Source organism: Henckelia pumila, chromosome 2 (assembly GCF_033568475.1).
Source record: "Henckelia pumila isolate YLH828 chromosome 2, ASM3356847v2, whole genome shotgun sequence".
Lineage (NCBI taxonomy): Eukaryota > Viridiplantae > Streptophyta > Magnoliopsida > Lamiales > Gesneriaceae > Henckelia > Henckelia pumila.
Genome location: NC_133121.1, coordinates 135,229,942 through 135,247,850, shown reverse-complemented (window position 1 = coordinate 135,247,850; position 17,909 = coordinate 135,229,942). Strand labels below are relative to the sequence as shown.

Here is a 17,909-nt window from a genome sequence, read left to right as displayed (position 1 = left end):
AACATTAGCAATTATATAATTTTTGTACTCGTAATAACAAATAGAAAATCTAAGAAAAATATTTCAATTTTTTTCTTTAGAACCCACCTAAACAAAATGCAATAAAAATATTAGATAGATCAAAATCTTTTTCTAAGGATAGTTCAAGAAGGAATTTAATTTGTGTCAAAAAAAAAAAAAGAAAGAAGTAATTTAATTCCTTGTGTCGCATATACAAAACCAAAAAAACTAAAGAGAATATAATATAAAAAAAAGATTGAAAAATATTTTTATTTCAGAATATGGACAATTTGCGGCGGCTTTTGCACATTGCACCATAAAATATTGATTTTGATAAGAACGAGCAAAAAGACTCGGCTCGATTCAAAATATCTTCAAACCCAACTTAAAATTTTGCAAAAACTCTTGATTTTTTTCTGAAACATTCAAAATAGAAGGAAAATGTTACAACACAATCTTAAGTTTTACCCATCATGAGATCTGAGAATTACTCTGTGAAAAATCTAAAAGACATAAAACCCCCTAAGAAATATTAATAGGCTAATGCATCCCTCAGTTTTTTAAAATGTAGCACATTTCACCCCGATGTTATACAAACTCGGGCACATTTATACCCTCTCATAGGGGTTTTTATGCTAATTTTTTTAAAACATAGGGTCTAACATGCTATTAATTTTACTAATTTTACACAGGGGGTTTTATGTCTTTTAAACTTTTAACAAGGGGTGTGAATGCAATTAGCCCGCTAATGAAAGCACTAAAAAAACATTAAGATGCATGCAACAAACGCTTCACACCTAATCCCAAACAACGAGAAATGAAAACAAAATAATAGCGCAGCATTGTGAACATTAGAACAGAGCATATCTATTAGAGGATCGTAATATTAGCTTCTACAAACAGACTAGAAATTAAGGAGGATAAAGTCCCGTTTTTTTGTTTTTGTTTTCCAGATAACTGAATTCGAACAGAATGTAAAAGGGGTCAACACTAAGAGTTAACAGATCATTATCAGACTGTCACCATCTCTGTTAATCAGTGCAGATAAGTAGGCTGATACTGGTACGCGTTTCCAAAGAAGTTTCCATGGTTATGAGAGAAGTTATAACTGGGCGTACCAAGAAATGTCGGAACGTGGTGATCATTTGGTCCAGGGTAAGCATATGGCCTTTCATATATGTATGGGGGTGCATACCTGTCAGTCATTCTCCCGTAGAAGTTCTTGTCAGCAGCAGCATTAGCGACTCGGGGTGCATATCCACCAGCATTGGCACGAGGTCTTTTAGGTTGTGGCTTCGCAACTTCTGTAGCTCTTTTCTTGTCAGCCTTTGCTTTCTCGATTTCAAGAACTTGTTTGTGGAGTGGATCCACTGGGAATTGTTCCTCAAGCTTGTGATCTTCAATGCACTTGATCACAGCTTTAAGTGCGGCGAGCTCTTTCTCATTTGCATCAGTCTGCAATAAAACAATTTTTAGTTTCACCATGATACCTGCAGTAGAAAGTTATAGAACTCTTTACCTGGGGTGGAGCTACCACCATGTTTATGGGTGTCAATTGACCCCATCAACTCCAAAACCTTTCCTCATCTATATGACAAACTTATCTAATAAAATTCATTCAATGAACAATTAAATGGAATCCAAGAGGTCAATAACTTCTTGATTTCACTCTCCAAATAATTACAAGTTACCTCGTATTTCTCAATTCTATTGTTCTTCTTATTGTACTAAGATTGATTTCATAATCTTTTTTGTACGATATATGCGAAAATATGATAATGGTTATTGTTTTGTTTATGCACGTCAACCATATTTATATTTTCTGATAACTGATTTTTTTTATAAAAAAATCATTTTCGCCCTCCACCATACTGAATTTTCTTGCTTCGTTTCTGTTCTTAATCAAAGGTCATATCAATTAACGATATCAACATTGACACAATCAGAGGAAACAGACCTGTGTAGAAGCAGTAGGTGACATATTTCCAGGTTTGGCAGCTGCTGACACTTTTTTCACCTCAGACAAGTAGGATTTCAGCAATGAAATTGGTGGAAACTGATTGGTAAGCTCAAAAGCAAATGCTAAATTGACAGCATCGATCTGCCTACCATTCTTCACCAGCACATCAATCACGCCTGATAAGTCGGGCAAAAAATGTGAAGTGCATAAAATATTCATGCTTTGTATAAGATACATCATTAAGCCAAAAAAAAAAAAAAAACATTTAAAAATATGCAATTTAGAACGAACTCATGTTACAAATACATGGGAACAAAAGTTAGAAATGCAGCATAAAAATTAAAAATTATAAAAAAGAGAGCTAAATCTTGTCATACCACGCTTGGTTAGAAAAGCAACTGAAATGCTTGCATAACAACTACATAAAATTCTATCTGTAATTACATGAAATCCTGGCACTGACTGAATTCATCCTCCTAAGGTCAAAATGCTGGATAAAGCTAAAAGAATAGTGGTAAACAATGAAAAGGAATTAAATATAAGGCACTGTTCTACCAACCCATCTTACAAATCAAATAGTGCACACATGGTATGGGATTTTGACACTCTTTAAACGTAAGAAAGTGTTTAAAGCTTACATTACAAGTGTTTGCAGTTACCAACCTGGCATTTTATCTGACAACCCAAGGAAACGGCATAATTCAGCTGTCTGCCGACGACGAGATACCATGGGAATTAGTTTGGTCAAGATTTCCTCGTCAAAATCTGAATTAATACCAAAAGAAGCCAGAAGCTGCAGAAACGCATGAGCCTCTAACGAATTTCCATTGTTCGCATCTACATCGAGATGATCTAACTTTGGTTTCCAATCTTCAGCAATCACTCTCGCTCGTTCCTTCACATTTTCTGAGATAATGCCAGATAGAGAGCGAACATCAAGATTTACAAATAAACTGCTAAGGCATTCCATCAGCATGATACAGGTCCTGCGAAGTCCTAAGAGATTTGAATCTTTCCGAGCATCTGAATTTGGAATTTCCATGCCATAGAAACCTTTCAGCGAGTCCAGAACCAGGGAAGCAGGGTCAGCTGCAGCTCTCAAAGCCATAGGAATTTCCTCCCTTAATGTAGCAAGATTTTTGCGGTTGTCTGATATAAATTTGTGTAGTCCTTCAGAGTTCATCTGTTGGCAAAAACTCACCAACTCTGGATAAGACTTCACCTCTACATGCATATTTTCAAAAGGTTTTTTCACCCTAGCAAATTCACTCTCTGCAACAATGGGATCAGACATTTGTTTCTCCATGACAGTTACTTCGGCTAGGTTCTGCCTACTTGTGGCACCTGAATCCACTGAAAATGGTTTTCCATTATTCTCCATTGCAGTCAAAATAGCCAAGACAGCGGCATCTCGCTTTTCTTGAAGCCTCTCAAGAGAATCTTGCTCCTTAGCCACAATAGCTGCTTTACGCTTCTCCAACATCTCTCTTGATTCAACTATTTTGGTTTCAAAGCCCTTTTCATGTTCTTCTAGTTCCGTGAATCGTCTTTTCAAGGACTTCTGAAGCCCGCTAAAATGCTCTTCAAGCTGTTTCCATTTCAAATTGAGAGTGATAGCACGGTGGCTTTCAAGTTCAGCAAATGCTTTCTGAAGTTGTTGTATCTTAGAGGCTGTGGAGTCCACTAGTGTGGCAACTGATATGTTGTCTTCCATGACATAGAAATCCTGGAATATAACAAAGTCAATCATAAGTTCACCGACAAAAACAGAAAAATAAATCAACTCAAAAATCTCTGAGGATATGTTGGTATAAGGAACATAAAAGATTCAGAAATGGATATACTTTCACAATTCGAAATAATGAATGAGTGGAACCAAAAATAGACCAGTTCATAACAGTTCAGATTGCAACGGCGTCGATTTCCAAAAAAAAAAAAACCGATCCCTTGTTCGCAGCATAATTTGGACTTCTTTGCCATGCTTCTTGACCTATATAGTTTATCATGACCAGGAAACGACAAATATTTCACTTTGTCTAATATATTTGTAGAATTATACATATGATATGACAAGAAAGCCCTTGAATTTAACAAGTTACATACATCTTGAACTGAGCCAAACATAACTATTTTTGCGCTATAAGTTAACAGGCCCAAGCACCCCTAAGAAACCAGTTGGAACCACAAAGGGAAAAGCGAAAGGAAACAGGAAATTCCCGAATTCAATACTTTAAGCAACTGCTATACTCATAAGATAGGAGGCAACTCTTCATTAATTTAGGGTGTAAGTTTCCGATTCACAGGCAGTGAATATTAAACAGATTATAGTCTTTTTCTTCTTTTTTTGTTCTCTCTAGAAATAAATGATATAGAAAATCCGTACATGATGATGTAACTGAAGATAAGAATCAAGTTCTCTTTAAACTTAACCTAATGATTCCTGGCTACCATCTTATTGCACAACACTCCACTAAATGAGAACAAAAGTTCCAGCACCAGTTCTATGACAAAATTCTGGCCAAGAAAGAGAGTTTCGACAGGGGATAAATCTTAGTCCGAATCAAACTCGTTAATTTCCCGATGATAAGTGAGATTTTTCTCATGTAAGTCCCACAAGTATGTGTTTTTCAGTATAATTCTTGAAATAATTGATTAACAAGATAATTGGACATAAATAAAGAAATCTAAATCTAAAAATTATAAATAAAGGTGTTTGTAAACAAAAGGAAAATAAAATATTCAAGAGCAAGACTCTATATATAAATAGTAAAGCACCAAAAATTGAAACTGTGGTTTCGAATGCATCATATGAGATAACCATCACAAACAAGTATACAACACAGCAAGCACTAACAACAGAACATATAAGAAACATACAGCTCGTTTAATGCAATAATTAAAGCAAAGGAGCATATTAATCTGAACAAAATAGACAAGCATTCTCTGCTAGATATGAAGGAAAAGGAGAGATGCCACTCCTGGAGTACTAACCTAAACTGAGGCAAAAATATTCACCACAAAAATCTTACGATACTTACACCCAGATAACCCAGCCGCTTAGCAAATGGTTAAATATTAAGTTGGCAATTCCACAATAAAGTGTTGGAAAAGCAAATACTAGTTTAATGAAAATTAGAATGATTTTTCTTTTCCAAAAAATAAAATAAAATGATTTTGAGTGTGTAAAGGCCGTGTGCTGTGAAAGAAAAGAAAAATTGATTGGGGGAAAAGTGACATCTAGAGAACAGAAGCAATAATGATAGCCACAAAAGAAGCGATAAATGAATAATAAGTGAGCATACATAGGGATAATTTCATTAAAAAAAATGTGTACCAAGGTAGAGCAGTAGAGATACTTCAATCAGCAACACCCTGCAAAAATAAACCATTAGAATAAAGAAACGATGCTCCAGAAAACAAGAACTAATTTTGATTGAAAACAATAAACTATTAATTTGATTTGGTTTTCAAAATTATCTGGACAAAGAACCGGGAAAAAAAGATAGTCATCAGCAATTTTCCAATTTTATCCCTTTTTTTCCTTTTATAATATTATTATTATTATTATTAACGTTCCTTTCAGCTGTTGGTTCTAGCTGGGTTAACAAATCGAGAGGTGCCAACAACAATGAGCTCTGACACAAGTACGCTAAGCTACAACTTAACTTACACGAGATACAAAAGAGCAAAGAACAACTAGAAAACAAGAAACCGTTTAACCGACTCCATATCCATCAATTTAATGACATAAAATAAATATAAATTTAAATCTTCTTCGTGACTAAGATCAACTACTCATTCACAACAATAAACACAAAAAAAACATCACAAAAAAGTATAAGTAAAAATTAGAACTTTCCCAGCTGAAATACACCCCAAAACACGGTTAATCACGAACAAAAACTCATATCGAAGAACCAAACAAAAAAAGAAAAACAACCAAGAAACTCGAAGCAGCAAGTGAAAACAAAGCTAAATTAGGCGAATACAGAGCACTCGGTTGATAAAATCGGAGTCAGCAAAGTAGAGGATGAATGGCAGCTCGATCTGAAAACTCAAGCAAAGAAATCAACCAAAACACGAGAAATGAATAAAAGTGTTCACCGGATCGGGCGCAACAGGTGGCGGAAGGCGATTTGGCGGCGGCTAATTCGTGAATCGGAGCATATTGGGAGCTGGGGAGAGGCGAGTAGCGAATCCCTAAAGGGAATGTTTGGGGAAGAGGAAAGTGAAGTAGAAGAAATGAGATGTTTTTTATTGAGACAAGTGAGTCTGACAGCTACGCACACTCGTACGTTGACATCACATGCACTCCCTCCCTTTGCTTTTCTTTTTTCAATTTTGTGAACCAAATACCAAATAGTACCAAACATTATTTCCCAAAAATATTAATAAATACAATTTTACATGGTATTACTTATTTATTACATATGAGATTATAATTTTTATATTTATATATATATATATATATAAAGTTTTGATTACATGAACAACCATTATGAGCAACTACGTGAACAACAGCTAACGTGACAATCACTCATTGGATGTACAATATGACATATCAACTGTTGCTCACGTAATTGCTCATGTGATCGAAATTCTATATCTATGTGTGTGCTATAAAATTATAATTCAACCATATGTTTCTTGTATGATCCCAGCCCTTGATGTACATGTACTACAACAATATGGCATTATTTGTTGTGATATAAATCGATTCGAATAAACCAGATGGAGACAATGGAGAATAATGAATATATAGATCGAAGAAGGTCGACAAGTATCGAGTAGTAATAGATGTTCGTCGGCATCGGTCGGAGTTAGTGATTACAAAAACCTACCAAAGTTACATTCAAACTACCTCTAGACAAAGAGCCGGAACTTCTGGGGTTATTCTCATATTTTAAAATCTTGAACTTTATTTACAAAGTTTACCAATGAAACTGGTAAAATATTTGTATTTGAGATTTAAAAGATAAATGGATTTTGGAATTTGGGGCGAGTAGGTTGGTGTTGAAGCAATCACAAAGTGAATGTACAGCACCAATCATTTCAGTCAGTGTGAGCCTACTGGCAGCAATAAATACATACCACTTGCAAGTTGCATGTATAGATCCATTTGAGAATATTTATCAAGGAGACACACGCATCACCCATTTGAATCCTTATTTCCCAAAGACATGAAGGCACATTCATAATTTTTTTTATACTATATTATATTAGAAGTCAATTATAACATCGAATTTAAAGTATATGGAAATTTATATACTAATTGGTTTGTTTGATTGAACTGAAGGATACTTAACTATTTATTCATAGTGTGACAAATATAATTTTGCTTAATCGGGATTCGCAGGATAAGATTTAGAACGGTATCACGGATCTATATTCGTGATAAAGGTCAATCCGATCTAAATTTGTTGTGAAAATTAATAATTTTGACATAAAAAATAATAATGTTCACTCAAGGGATACGTCTCCTATTAAACTATCTTACATATTTATACATGTCGACTCGATCTATACAAAAGCAAAAAATAATATTTTTGACGTAAAACTAATATATTTTTATGGATTGAATAAAATATTTATATCACAAAATTAACTCGTAAGATAATATCACAAAATTTTTGTGTGATAGTTAAAGTTTCACAAAAAAAATATCTAAAAAAAATATTATATTTTAAAATATATTTCAATTACTAATTTAAATAAAGTAATAACTTTTATGAGACGGTATCATGAGTCAAATTTGTGAGACGGATCTCCTACTCGAGTCAACTATAAAAAAAATATTATTTTTTATTGTAAATATGGGTAGAGTATCTCACAAAAGACTTGCTCAATAAATAATTATCAAAACTGAACTCACTGGATATTTTGATAGAAAACTAAAATGAACCGAAGGAAAATGATTTGGACATCGGATTACATGAATTGGACATCAGATTACATCTAAAACTGAAATAACTTATATAAAACCGAACCGATCTATTAACATCTCTAATAAAAATAAAATTTTTAGGAATTGAATACTTTTAACTCAACAATGAATATTATACAATCTTTTTTCATAATATAACTACCAATGACACTTTGCTCTTAAAAATAATACTTTCGAAATCCAAAATACTTTGCTCTGGAAAATAATACTACTTTCGAAATACAAAATAATAGTTTATCGGCCAGATATCACCATCTCACAAACTAAAATTTGAAACGGTTTCACAGAAGTTTTGTATAACATTAATAATGTGAAGGAAAGTCAAGGGACCATTTTTTTAAAAGATCCTACTGTGTTTTTTTTTTTTAATTAACGCCTTTCTCTTGTATTTCAATTGTCAATGAAAACTATTTTTAAAACCAAGCACACAGTATCGATTGGCTATAAATTTCCCCTAAATTAAACTACGTGCTTGAGCCCCATGTGTGTGTATCACAAGTTATCATTATCCTAACCACATAATTACTCCCTCCCAAAATTAATATGGTCCTATCCGTCCGTATCTTCTTTCTCCAATACTTTTATGATCCGTTCTTTACTCTTTTCTTCCTCTCTTTCTTATCCATCACTTCTTTCTTCAATTCTTAAAGGACTACATCATTCCCCTCAAAACTCCATCTTGATTTCATCTGTTTCTTTGCCGCCACCCCGCCCTACCATTGCATTTGCATCTACCTATCGCTAGACCATCGTTGCTGTAGCCCAAGCTCCACCTCTATTGTCGTCCCTGCACCATCGTAGCCACCTCCTTGCTCAGTCATATTCCCCTTCAATGCTGTGTTTGTAGCCACTGAATCCTTACTGTCCGTAAAATTGCAAACCCCCAGGAAATAAATACAAAGGATGTGCAACCCAAAGGATGGTATCCATTTTGCGCCATGTGACAGATAATACCATTTTTTATTTTTTTTTTGGAGAGGAACAGATAATACCTTTTTGCACCACAGATGCTTTGTCATCAAGACAAATCAGTGGATAGTGTCGCTGAGAAATTTGCCAACTAAATACACCTCTGAAGTTTAATATCGGTCAAATATTCTTTTAGATTAACCAACTTTTAAATCCTTTTTGCAAAATAATCATCAAACAGATGGTAAAACCAAAAACAAAACCAACGTTCCGACTTCCAACATAGGCTAGCGATATACTTGATCAATACAGCTGAAAAGGAGAGATTTTTTTCTTTGGAATTATGAAGGACAAATTTCCAAACCATCCACAAGAATATTACAACGTTTCTTTGTCCAGAATCACCTAAATAATTAACAAAAAATGTGGTACCGGTGCAAATATATCTCAGTACAATTGTTACAGCAATGTTTGTAATAGATTAAAAAAAATCAAATAAATTATATTTTCTAGCCGGTTATGAGGCGACCATCAATGGCAACTACTCGTTTAAGTAAATCATGAACTCGGAATATTTACAGATATTACTCATTACGTTCTATACACTAGAGAAAAAACTCTACCCAGAAAACCCAAAAAAAATAAATAAATAAAAAAGAGGTTCTAACCTGAATATATGTCAGGGTTTCCTCAAGGCAGAAGCTGCTCCCATGACGACTGCCAATATGATCCCCACACCCGCCCCAACAGAGGCACCAACTGCTGCCGCTGACAAAGAATTGGATTTAGCCAGGGCATCTTGATCTGCAGCGCCAGAAACTCCACGCTCCCTTGCGAATTCCAAGAAAATACGATCTCTAGCTAACTCCTTCAAGTATAAAAAAATAAATTAACAGTCACTTAAGAAATTGAACCAACGGTGGCAAAACACAACTTGAAGACAAAACCATGCCCAATTTTACACTGAATTTCTTTTGAGAAGAATGCGATCGAGAAATACCTGAAAATCTGCTTCCTCCTTAGTGTGGAGCACTTGATGAACAATTTGACAGAGAGCCGTAACACCTTCTATTGGGAGAACTGCTGGTTTCTTTTGGAAAGGCCTCCGGACAAGATTTAACGGAGTAAAAAAGAGCTTTTCATTACCAGATTTCCCATCAGTGGCATCGCTATTCACAGTATTCCATGAGAGAGAAGCACCAACAGCAAAGGGCATAACATATGGACATGAATTGATCACCACGGTTGAGCTAGGAGACGCTTGATATGCCTGAACAACGGTATTAATAGCTTCCTTTTGCTGGTGTGCACTAACAGAAAATTTGTTTGTTATAGCAAGGACCCAAGGAACACCAAGAGATTTTGCCTCATCTAGGAGTACAGACAGAGCTGGCGGTTGTGATGCACTCGAGCCATATCGAGGCACTCGGTGGGACAAGTTATGTACAAGAACAACCAAATCTATTTTCTTACTCAGGTCACGAATTCCCTTCCACAATTCATCCCTGAAACGGGAGGCCTCCATATTCAAATTCTGCAATTTGAAAACTGGGAAATAAGTGATACACACCTTAATTAAGCACTCACAAGCTAGAAAATGCATACAAACAAGTAAATGAAGCACGTGATAATACTTCACAGGTCAAACATTGTATTTTCGGGGTTACAAATGACAGTCCAACAAAATCATCAAAATGTAGAACATTTTCAAACAACAATTCCATGAAATTCTGTGCGCTCACACTTGTTTGATATGAGGGCAGAAGTCTAGATAGCCAAGAGAAGAAAAGTACATGGGTATTGAGAATCCACCATCTTGGATCCATTTTTTGTCTCTTCGTCACATAAATAAAAAGATATCCCAATTTAACCTTTCAAGCAAGGATGAGAAAAGAAATTCAGGATTTCCAACCACCCACTGCCAAAACTTGGCAAAAGCACAAACTCGTAATTTCATTTGAAAGAACTCCTGCATTCGAATACCCTCATCAAATTTTTGGACAAAGTCATTTTCATACATATGCAGACAGTAATTTACCAGGATACGTATCAATTATCAAAGGTTAAAAGGGGAGAGTTTCGAAATTAGTTTCCTCTTGTTTTTGAAAGACAAATTGGACAGAAACTTCGGAAACAATCGATGTGAATTTGGAATGCCAATTCATGAAATGAACAAGAACTAAATAGTCACACAAACATAAATGGACGGAAACAAACTTTAAGGGTGCTGGTACTAGATCGCCGGAACAAACCTGCAAATTTAGTCCTGCGGAATCTGAATAGAACAAACCACCAGCAACACCTTCTCGAACATCCACATCTGTATTAAACGTTTCTAAACTAGTATTGTTTGTAGTTCTTCCCTGATCCAAGATTGACTTAAGAAGAGAGGTCTTACCCGCACCCTACATGATTGATAAACTTCCGTGTTAACTATGAATGAATATAAAGATTCAGAGAGCCTTAAAGAATAGTAGTGCATTATACCTCAAGGCCAATTAGTCGCACCCTGCGGGTTCTAACATGAACCTCTTTGACAACAGTCGAAAAATCAGTAGTACAAAATACAACAAAATCGCTAAGCCCATCTGGATGGATGAACTTTTCCTCCATTTCTGCAGACATATTCTGATTAAAATTTAGATCAACACGAGTTGGGTCAATTGAAGGGAATGCAGGCATCAATCCATCCCCCAATAATTGTTGTTTAGGTGGTCGTCTCAATGGAGCTCCAACACGTATTCGAATCTTTTGCATCTCTGGTTGCAATTCATGATGCAAAGAGTACTCTGGCGGAGACGGAAAAGATTCCACTGTTGTTGAGCACCTGCCAGAGTTTAATAGATAATGGATGAGCCTCACAGGACATAGAGGAGGGAGAAAAGGACGACCAGAGACAATAATCATCTAACAAGTTAGGAAAAGGGATACCAATTTCCATTCACTCGGGCTTGAACCAATGTACAAAGATGTAATCCAAAACCAGAAATATCAACTTTCAGAGGGTCTCCATTCTTGTCAGAAGGAATACCATTCCATCCTAGTGGAACCAAGGACGTAGCAGCACGAATTATTGGGGATTCCACAATATGCCCAAGTTCAACTGTACCAGCAACCGAAACTCCTAACCATTTTTGTAAATGTGGGAATTGTAGCTCTTGCTCACTCCCCAAAAATGAAAATGTATTTTCATTCATGTAGAGTTCATAGATTCTGTAAGAAATGACAAGAAGTTGGTAAAAATAGTCATGATTCGTGCAATCGAAAGGAGAAACACTAAATAAAATTTGGTAGTAAAAGAGGTTGTGCCAAATCAAAATAGTTGATTGACAGGTACATCAATGTCAAGCCTCAAGAATCATCGTCGAGGAGAGAAGCTTACTTGAGATAAACTATCGCCACCATTTGTCACTAAATCATTTTGATACTAAAATTCACAGAATGAAAGAACTTCAAATCTTAATAGTGAAGCAACTATTGCTAGTTTAAATTATCATAGCAACACAAAATGCGTTTTACGTGTAAATTTTTCAAAATCATATTTTACATGAATGTTACGAAAAGTAGCCTCAAGAAAAATACTCTACCTCAGCATCCCAAAAACTCCAACCAGATTGTAAAAGGATCGACACTAGAACTTACATATTAACATCATAATACAAAAGAAACTAACTGTAACACAGGAGTTCATGATTGGAAAGACGAGAAGAAAACAAAAGCCCAAAACAGACCTTTGAAACCGGGACCTGTATGACCTCATTGAGTGTGACTGGAAGCGCTCTCTGACTTCAGCAATCACAGATCTGACCTGAAAGTAAATTTACGATAAGTTAAAATACAAGAATAAAAAATATGGATATCACATTCCTAAAAACAAATTTAGCCATCAGTTAGAAATAAAAGACTATTAAAAAATATGTATCACATTCTTGAAGGATTGATAAATTCTACTTAAGGGAGAAGGAAACTGAAGGCCCGAACGTTAAAACCACAGAGAATTTAGTAAGAAGTCTCACCGATGTCAGTTTTGAGTATTCTGAACTGGAAAGCGACTCAATAGATGAATTTCCCAAAAGATACAGCTGTTAAGAAAAACAAAAGCTAGATGATTCAACTAATAGAGTTACTTTGACCCTGCTAGCATGAACTCCCAATAGAATGTAGTGAATACATAGATTTTTATTTTTACTGAAGTAGAGCAAAATACATATATATAATGATGTAGGAACACTATGAAGCTACAAATTGTTGCATTTTCAGGCAGAATACCGTGCAGTTGAAAAAAAGAAGGGGAATCAATTGATGGCCATACTTGCCCAAAAGGAATGTATGAAGGTAAGGAAGGTATACTGCGCCATGCCCTCTTGTCCCCACCAGTATTCTTTCCAGGTGATTTCCCATTATTCACTTCATCGGATAAACCTTCATTTTTTTCGGGGAAAGGCCGCAGAGAAATGCCATCTGAACCCTCTTCAATCTCAAGAGACTGTGGGGGAGTAACTATGTCGTCAATTGATGATGTTACATTGGAATCGATAACAGCAGATCTCTCAACTGCCTCAACTTTTCTCCCCATATATTTATTTAGCTGTCTTCTAACACCTTCTATCGGAACAAGTCTTGAAAGTCTCCAAAAAGAAGTTTGGACAGGACCTAAACCTAAAACCAACTCCTCATCTTCATGTTCCTTCACTTTTTCTGCCTTCTGCTTCTCCAAACTTTCCCTAGACTTTGGCACGGATGATGAAGTTTCAGCACCAGAGTCTGACAATGGATTTTGTGCATTATAGTGATGAAAATATGCTGGAGACAATATTCGAGGTACTAAATCTTCTGGAATACAATAGGTTTTAAAAAAATGCTGCCACCCTTTTCCATTCACATAACTGAAACAAAAGATATAGAGAGGTTCGTGACGTGAGCCAGAGTGCTCAAAACATCAAATAATATGGTAGCATACGCACTCTCGCAGGGCGGCATTTCCAACTGGGGGTTGTGAGAATGTGATACACTTCACCTGGACCTTTTCAGTTTCTTTTGATGAAACAGCAATAATCCTCAAAATTGCAAGGGTGGCCAAAACTGCTACCTGAAAGTTTATCAAGTAAAAAGATAGCATTAAGCTTACGTGGACAACTGGAAAAAAAAATGTTTGAAAGCAAGATAAACAAAAAAAAAGCATACCGCTCCACCAAGTGAATGCCCACATAACACAAGCTTTTGTCTTTTCTTCTGTGCTAGCCTGTATAACTCCAATGCCGGTATTCCTTTAGCACGTGCCATGAATCCCTGAAGACAGTTGGAGAATTTTTACTCCAGAGATGGGGATATAAACGAAATGCAAGCTTTGGCAATATAATAGAAGTCAATTTCAAAGGTCCTATTTCCAGAAAATCACATTAAAAACAAATGCCAGATAACGGATACGCTTCCTACCCTGTGAACAGCAGGCTTAGGAGTAAATTTTGTCTGTTTGGGCTTTGACTCCATAGAAATCGAGGCATTCTCCCCATTATTCATTTGACTGTTAGGTTCTGCAGCTTCGATCCCATTTACATCTACCACGGCATCTTCATGGAATATAGCACCTTGAAATATATTTGCATCAGCCATGACATCCCTTTATAACAGATAGGGGAAAAAGAAAGTAAAATAGAATAACAATAATGATTTTCATAAACAAAAATAACCATTTACTCAAAAGTACAATTATTACATACTTGTACTGCTTGGTTCCAATGAAGGAAGCAAATAATGTGTCCCCTGCCTCAGCTAATAAATACCTAAGAAGTCAGAAACAGATTAAATTAATTTATGGAGATAATTTGGATGGTGGATAATGAAAAGGGAAGAGAAACAAATAAGCAAGCAAAAAGAAAAATTTCAATCTTTCGTCCCAATGGACTATGATATTAAAAAAAATAAAACGATGAAAATGCAAATAAGATAAGTGAATGTCTGATCCCCTTCTAATAACTATTTATTCACATAAAACCATCTGGCTGTTATTATCCTGACTACAATTTCCATAGTGATGTATAATTCTCGTTTCCCCAAATCAAGAAAAAAGGGATATCTGCATTCATTATTTCATAGAACATGAGGCAAGACTCTATGTTGGGGAAGGGAACAGAAAGAGAATGGCTGTCATATGCTAGCCACTTTCACTTCCGCTGGCCTGACAAATATTCTACCTCTATCATAAGTCTGCATCAGATAACGTACCCACCACATAAACAATTTTGTTCTCTAACTTATTTTAAGTGTGATTCAAAAAGAAATTCAAGTGCAAAGGTGAATGTTCAACGAAAACAATAATGTGTGCAAACTTTTATTCTCAGTAATGAAAGTACAGATGTTAGATTCTGATTTCCTGTTTCATGGTTTTATACTGCCTTAGCTATTGCTCTTAATTGTCATGACCTCCAGTTTACTTACTAATATTGTGTGAAACCTTGAACTAGTAAATAGTTTACAGGTATAACTTGGACATGGAAGACACACTAGCTAACTTCTATTCTTGACATAAACGATCAAGGGACGATTAGAGCAACAAAATCAAAGAAAGAATAACTCTTTAGACAGTCACTGAAGTGAGCAGTCCCAAAAACCATGCGGAGATTTTCACCTATTAATACTGTCACAAGTGTTACATGTAATATACAAACACAAAATTCGTGTTTTGATGACTATTTTCCCGTTCGCCTTTATTAAAAAGTTTAACCAAATGAAAAGTTCCTTACAGGGAAAAAAACCCATGGTGGTTCATTTTTGCAATAAATCTTTGGTTGTGACATTGATTTCATGTAATTTCCAGAACAAATGTCAACAAGAAAACATCAGAGGCAATTTGTTAAGGATAAAGAGAATAAATTCGAATAGAGGTGAGAAAGGATTGAGCGCTTCATATCTGTTCACTAAAACACCTGTGAAGAACGTGATCAGAAGATGGTTGCACGTGCTCTAAAGAAATTAATTGCCCCCCAAAGTCGGCCTTGAATTTATTCACTGCTCGAACCACTTCAGCTGCAGGTCTCTACCAGAATGCACATGTTACAAGTCACTAGTTTCAGTGCAAAAGGAATGCAAAAATGTGATCCATTAATCAAAAGAAAAACTTACAAAGAAAAAAAATAACCTTCGTCAACATAATTATAAGACCCTCTTAATGATTAAATAAGTAGGCATGTAGCCCTCTAAAACCCTTGAATGATTCAAAGACAGCATTGGCACAAACTTGAGTACAGTTTACAGACAAGTGGAGCAATCTTCTCAAATATCATTTCATCATGATGATCTGTTCCTGCCCCGTTGTAACATGCGGCTATTATAAATCAAATCCAAGATACGATTTTGGAAGAGGGGCGACAGGTTTTCATCAAACATCGATTTCCCCCTTCCAGTTCATTTAATTTTTACCACGAGACAAAATCTCTCGGACTTCAAAATCAAAAGGTAAGAAAACGAAAACATTTAACGTCACTGACAGCGATTTTCACATCAATTGGATCAGAGATCATAATGCACCTTGTAAACACACTCCGAGAGGACCATGCAGCAGAGAATTTCCTGCAAATCTGAAAGCGACTCCGCTTTAACAGCGCGGCACAAATCCAGCAATTGCTTCTTACTGCGCTCCAACTCTTGCTGAATCTTCTTTCGCTGTTCGGGCCGGCCATTGGTCCACGGCCACTTCACCGCCACCCTCCAAGGTGGAGGCCAGTTCACTCTCAAAACTTTGGTCCGCTGATCTCGAATCCATGTCTCCACCCTCTGAAGTGCATCCATCACACATGCAATTCAATAAACCCTAATTTGGATTAACCGATGAGGAGGATTTGTGGTTGTGATGAAGGGATCCATTTGCGATTTGTATGTTTGTGGAAACGTGAGAAGGCATATGCCCTGATTCGATCATGGCTTCGATTATATATTGTGTCGTGTGTTATTGATATTGGTAAATTACATAAGTGGTTTACCCAACTTTCATCAAAAAATATAATGTTCAAATCATAGATTATGATTTAAAATTCTTGATGATGATATGATAATCTGTGTTATTTATATTATATCTTATCTTAATGTATGAAACATGATGTGTGATGTAATTCGATTTTAGGATAACTAAAGGTGTTTGGATCTATTGAAAAATTATCATTTTGTATCGTATGTTTATTGGGGATTTGTATGTTTTCCCATTCGACGCTGTCGTGTTTTTTATTCATTGAAAAATTACCATTTTTAATCACATATTTACTTGGGATTTGTCGATGCTGCCTCATTTGAAAATTGTCCGAATAGGGATTCAACGATTTTTTTCACGATAAACATCTCGCGTGAAAAAAAAAAATTGTTGGATTTAGCACGTTGACATTATTTTTATAAAGGGATTTGAACCAGAAAAAATACGATAATATTAAATACGAAACAAATAGTCATGTCAATAGAGTTCGAATGATTTGAATAACACTTTTTGGTATTATTATATAATCTTTTAACTAAAAAAATGTTTTTTAAAATTTTGGTAAAGGTGTTTGAATATAAAAATTGGCAAATTTTGTATTTTGCGAGTGTCAGGTACTCACGTGCCAAATAGACAAAATAAAATAAAAAATGAAATCTAACTTCTAAATCAAGCGAAATGTGAGTCTTGGTTTCGTCGTCGGTCTCAATTCCATCGGTTAAATGTCAAAAAACACTATAAATATTAAAGAAAAATCATTAATGGCAATTGAAACTTCAACACTGCTACTAAAAATTCGAAAATGACAAGTGTTTGTCATAACACAAAATACAAGATGTTGCTGGAAAACTCGAGTAATTACGAAATATGACTGAAAATATGTACTGAAAATCTAGAAAAATACAAGAACAATAATGAAATTTCAAAAATGTGCAGAAATAGTGCTAATAAAATTCAGATCTTTTGGAGCTTGGAATTGTTGGATTGTTAGTTTGTATCCTTTGTGTTCTACATGAATGTTCCTTTTATATGCGGGTTCTCGAGTCAGTTTCTCAATTGCTCACCTCCATTAGCCTCATTACTTGCAGCACTGACAGCCCCACTAACAACTCCACTAACAGCTCCACTAACTC

At 35.4% G+C, this 17,909-nt stretch overlaps 2 protein-coding genes across 5 annotated transcripts; both read right to left on the bottom strand.

Annotated features, from left to right (window-relative positions):
- Window positions 1–842: 842 nt before the first annotated feature.
- LOC140879951 (FRIGIDA-like protein 3) lies at window positions 843–6,223 on the bottom strand. Its single transcript, XM_073283948.1, has 5 exons — window positions 6,065–6,223; window positions 5,295–5,332; window positions 2,624–3,686; window positions 1,958–2,136; window positions 843–1,455 (listed from the first exon to the last, which is right to left on the bottom strand). The coding sequence occupies exons 3-5, from the start codon at window positions 3,672–3,674 to the stop codon at window positions 1,036–1,038; spliced, it is 1,650 nt and encodes a 549-aa protein (XP_073140049.1). The 5' UTR covers window positions 3,675–3,686; window positions 5,295–5,332; window positions 6,065–6,223; the 3' UTR covers window positions 843–1,035.
- Window positions 6,224–8,806: 2,583 nt separating this feature from the next.
- LOC140882349 (uncharacterized) lies at window positions 8,807–16,757 on the bottom strand. 4 transcript variants are annotated; one of them, XM_073288298.1, is made up of 14 exons: window positions 16,341–16,757; window positions 15,740–15,849; window positions 14,534–14,596; window positions 14,250–14,433; window positions 13,998–14,102; window positions 13,778–13,902; window positions 13,126–13,699; window positions 12,830–12,895; window positions 12,545–12,621; window positions 11,745–12,026; window positions 11,301–11,640; window positions 11,066–11,218; window positions 9,814–10,347; window positions 8,807–9,681 (listed from the first exon to the last, which is right to left on the bottom strand). In XM_073288298.1, the coding sequence occupies exons 1-14, from the start codon at window positions 16,599–16,601 to the stop codon at window positions 9,493–9,495; spliced, it is 3,063 nt and encodes a 1,020-aa protein (XP_073144399.1). In that variant the 5' UTR covers window positions 16,602–16,757; the 3' UTR covers window positions 8,807–9,492. The 4 variants fall into 4 exon arrangements, with proteins under 4 accessions (XP_073144399.1, XP_073144400.1, XP_073144401.1 ...); XM_073288300.1 differs by having other exon boundaries at window positions 8,808–9,681; window positions 14,250–14,401; window positions 15,740–15,839; window positions 16,341–16,380; XM_073288299.1 differs by lacking the exons at window positions 15,740–15,849; window positions 16,341–16,757 and adding an exon at window positions 15,557–15,698.
- Window positions 16,758–17,909: the final 1,152 nt, after the last annotated feature.

Bases quoted from the DNA above. Each gene is read 5' to 3' on its own strand.
- LOC140882349 (XM_073288298.1), bottom strand. From the start codon at position 16,601: ATGGATGCACTTCAGAGGGTGGAGACATGGATTCGAGATCAGCGGACC. The intron at 12,622-12,829 runs GTGAGACTTCTT...ATTTACTTTCAG, and splicing joins AATACTCAAAACTGACATCG to GTCAGATCTGTGATTGCTGA. The intron at 12,027-12,544 runs GTCTGTTTTGGG...CATTTCTTACAG, and splicing joins TACAGGTCCCGGTTTCAAAG to AATCTATGAACTCTACATGA.
- LOC140879951 (XM_073283948.1), bottom strand. From the start codon at position 3,674: ATGGAAGACAACATATCAGTTGCCACACTAGTGGACTCCACAGCCTCT. The intron at 2,137-2,623 runs GTTGGTAACTGC...CCGACTTATCAG, and splicing joins GTTGTCAGATAAAATGCCAG to GCGTGATTGATGTGCTGGTG. The intron at 1,456-1,957 runs GTCTGTTTCCTC...GTTTTATTGCAG, and splicing joins CACCTACTGCTTCTACACAG to ACTGATGCAAATGAGAAAGA.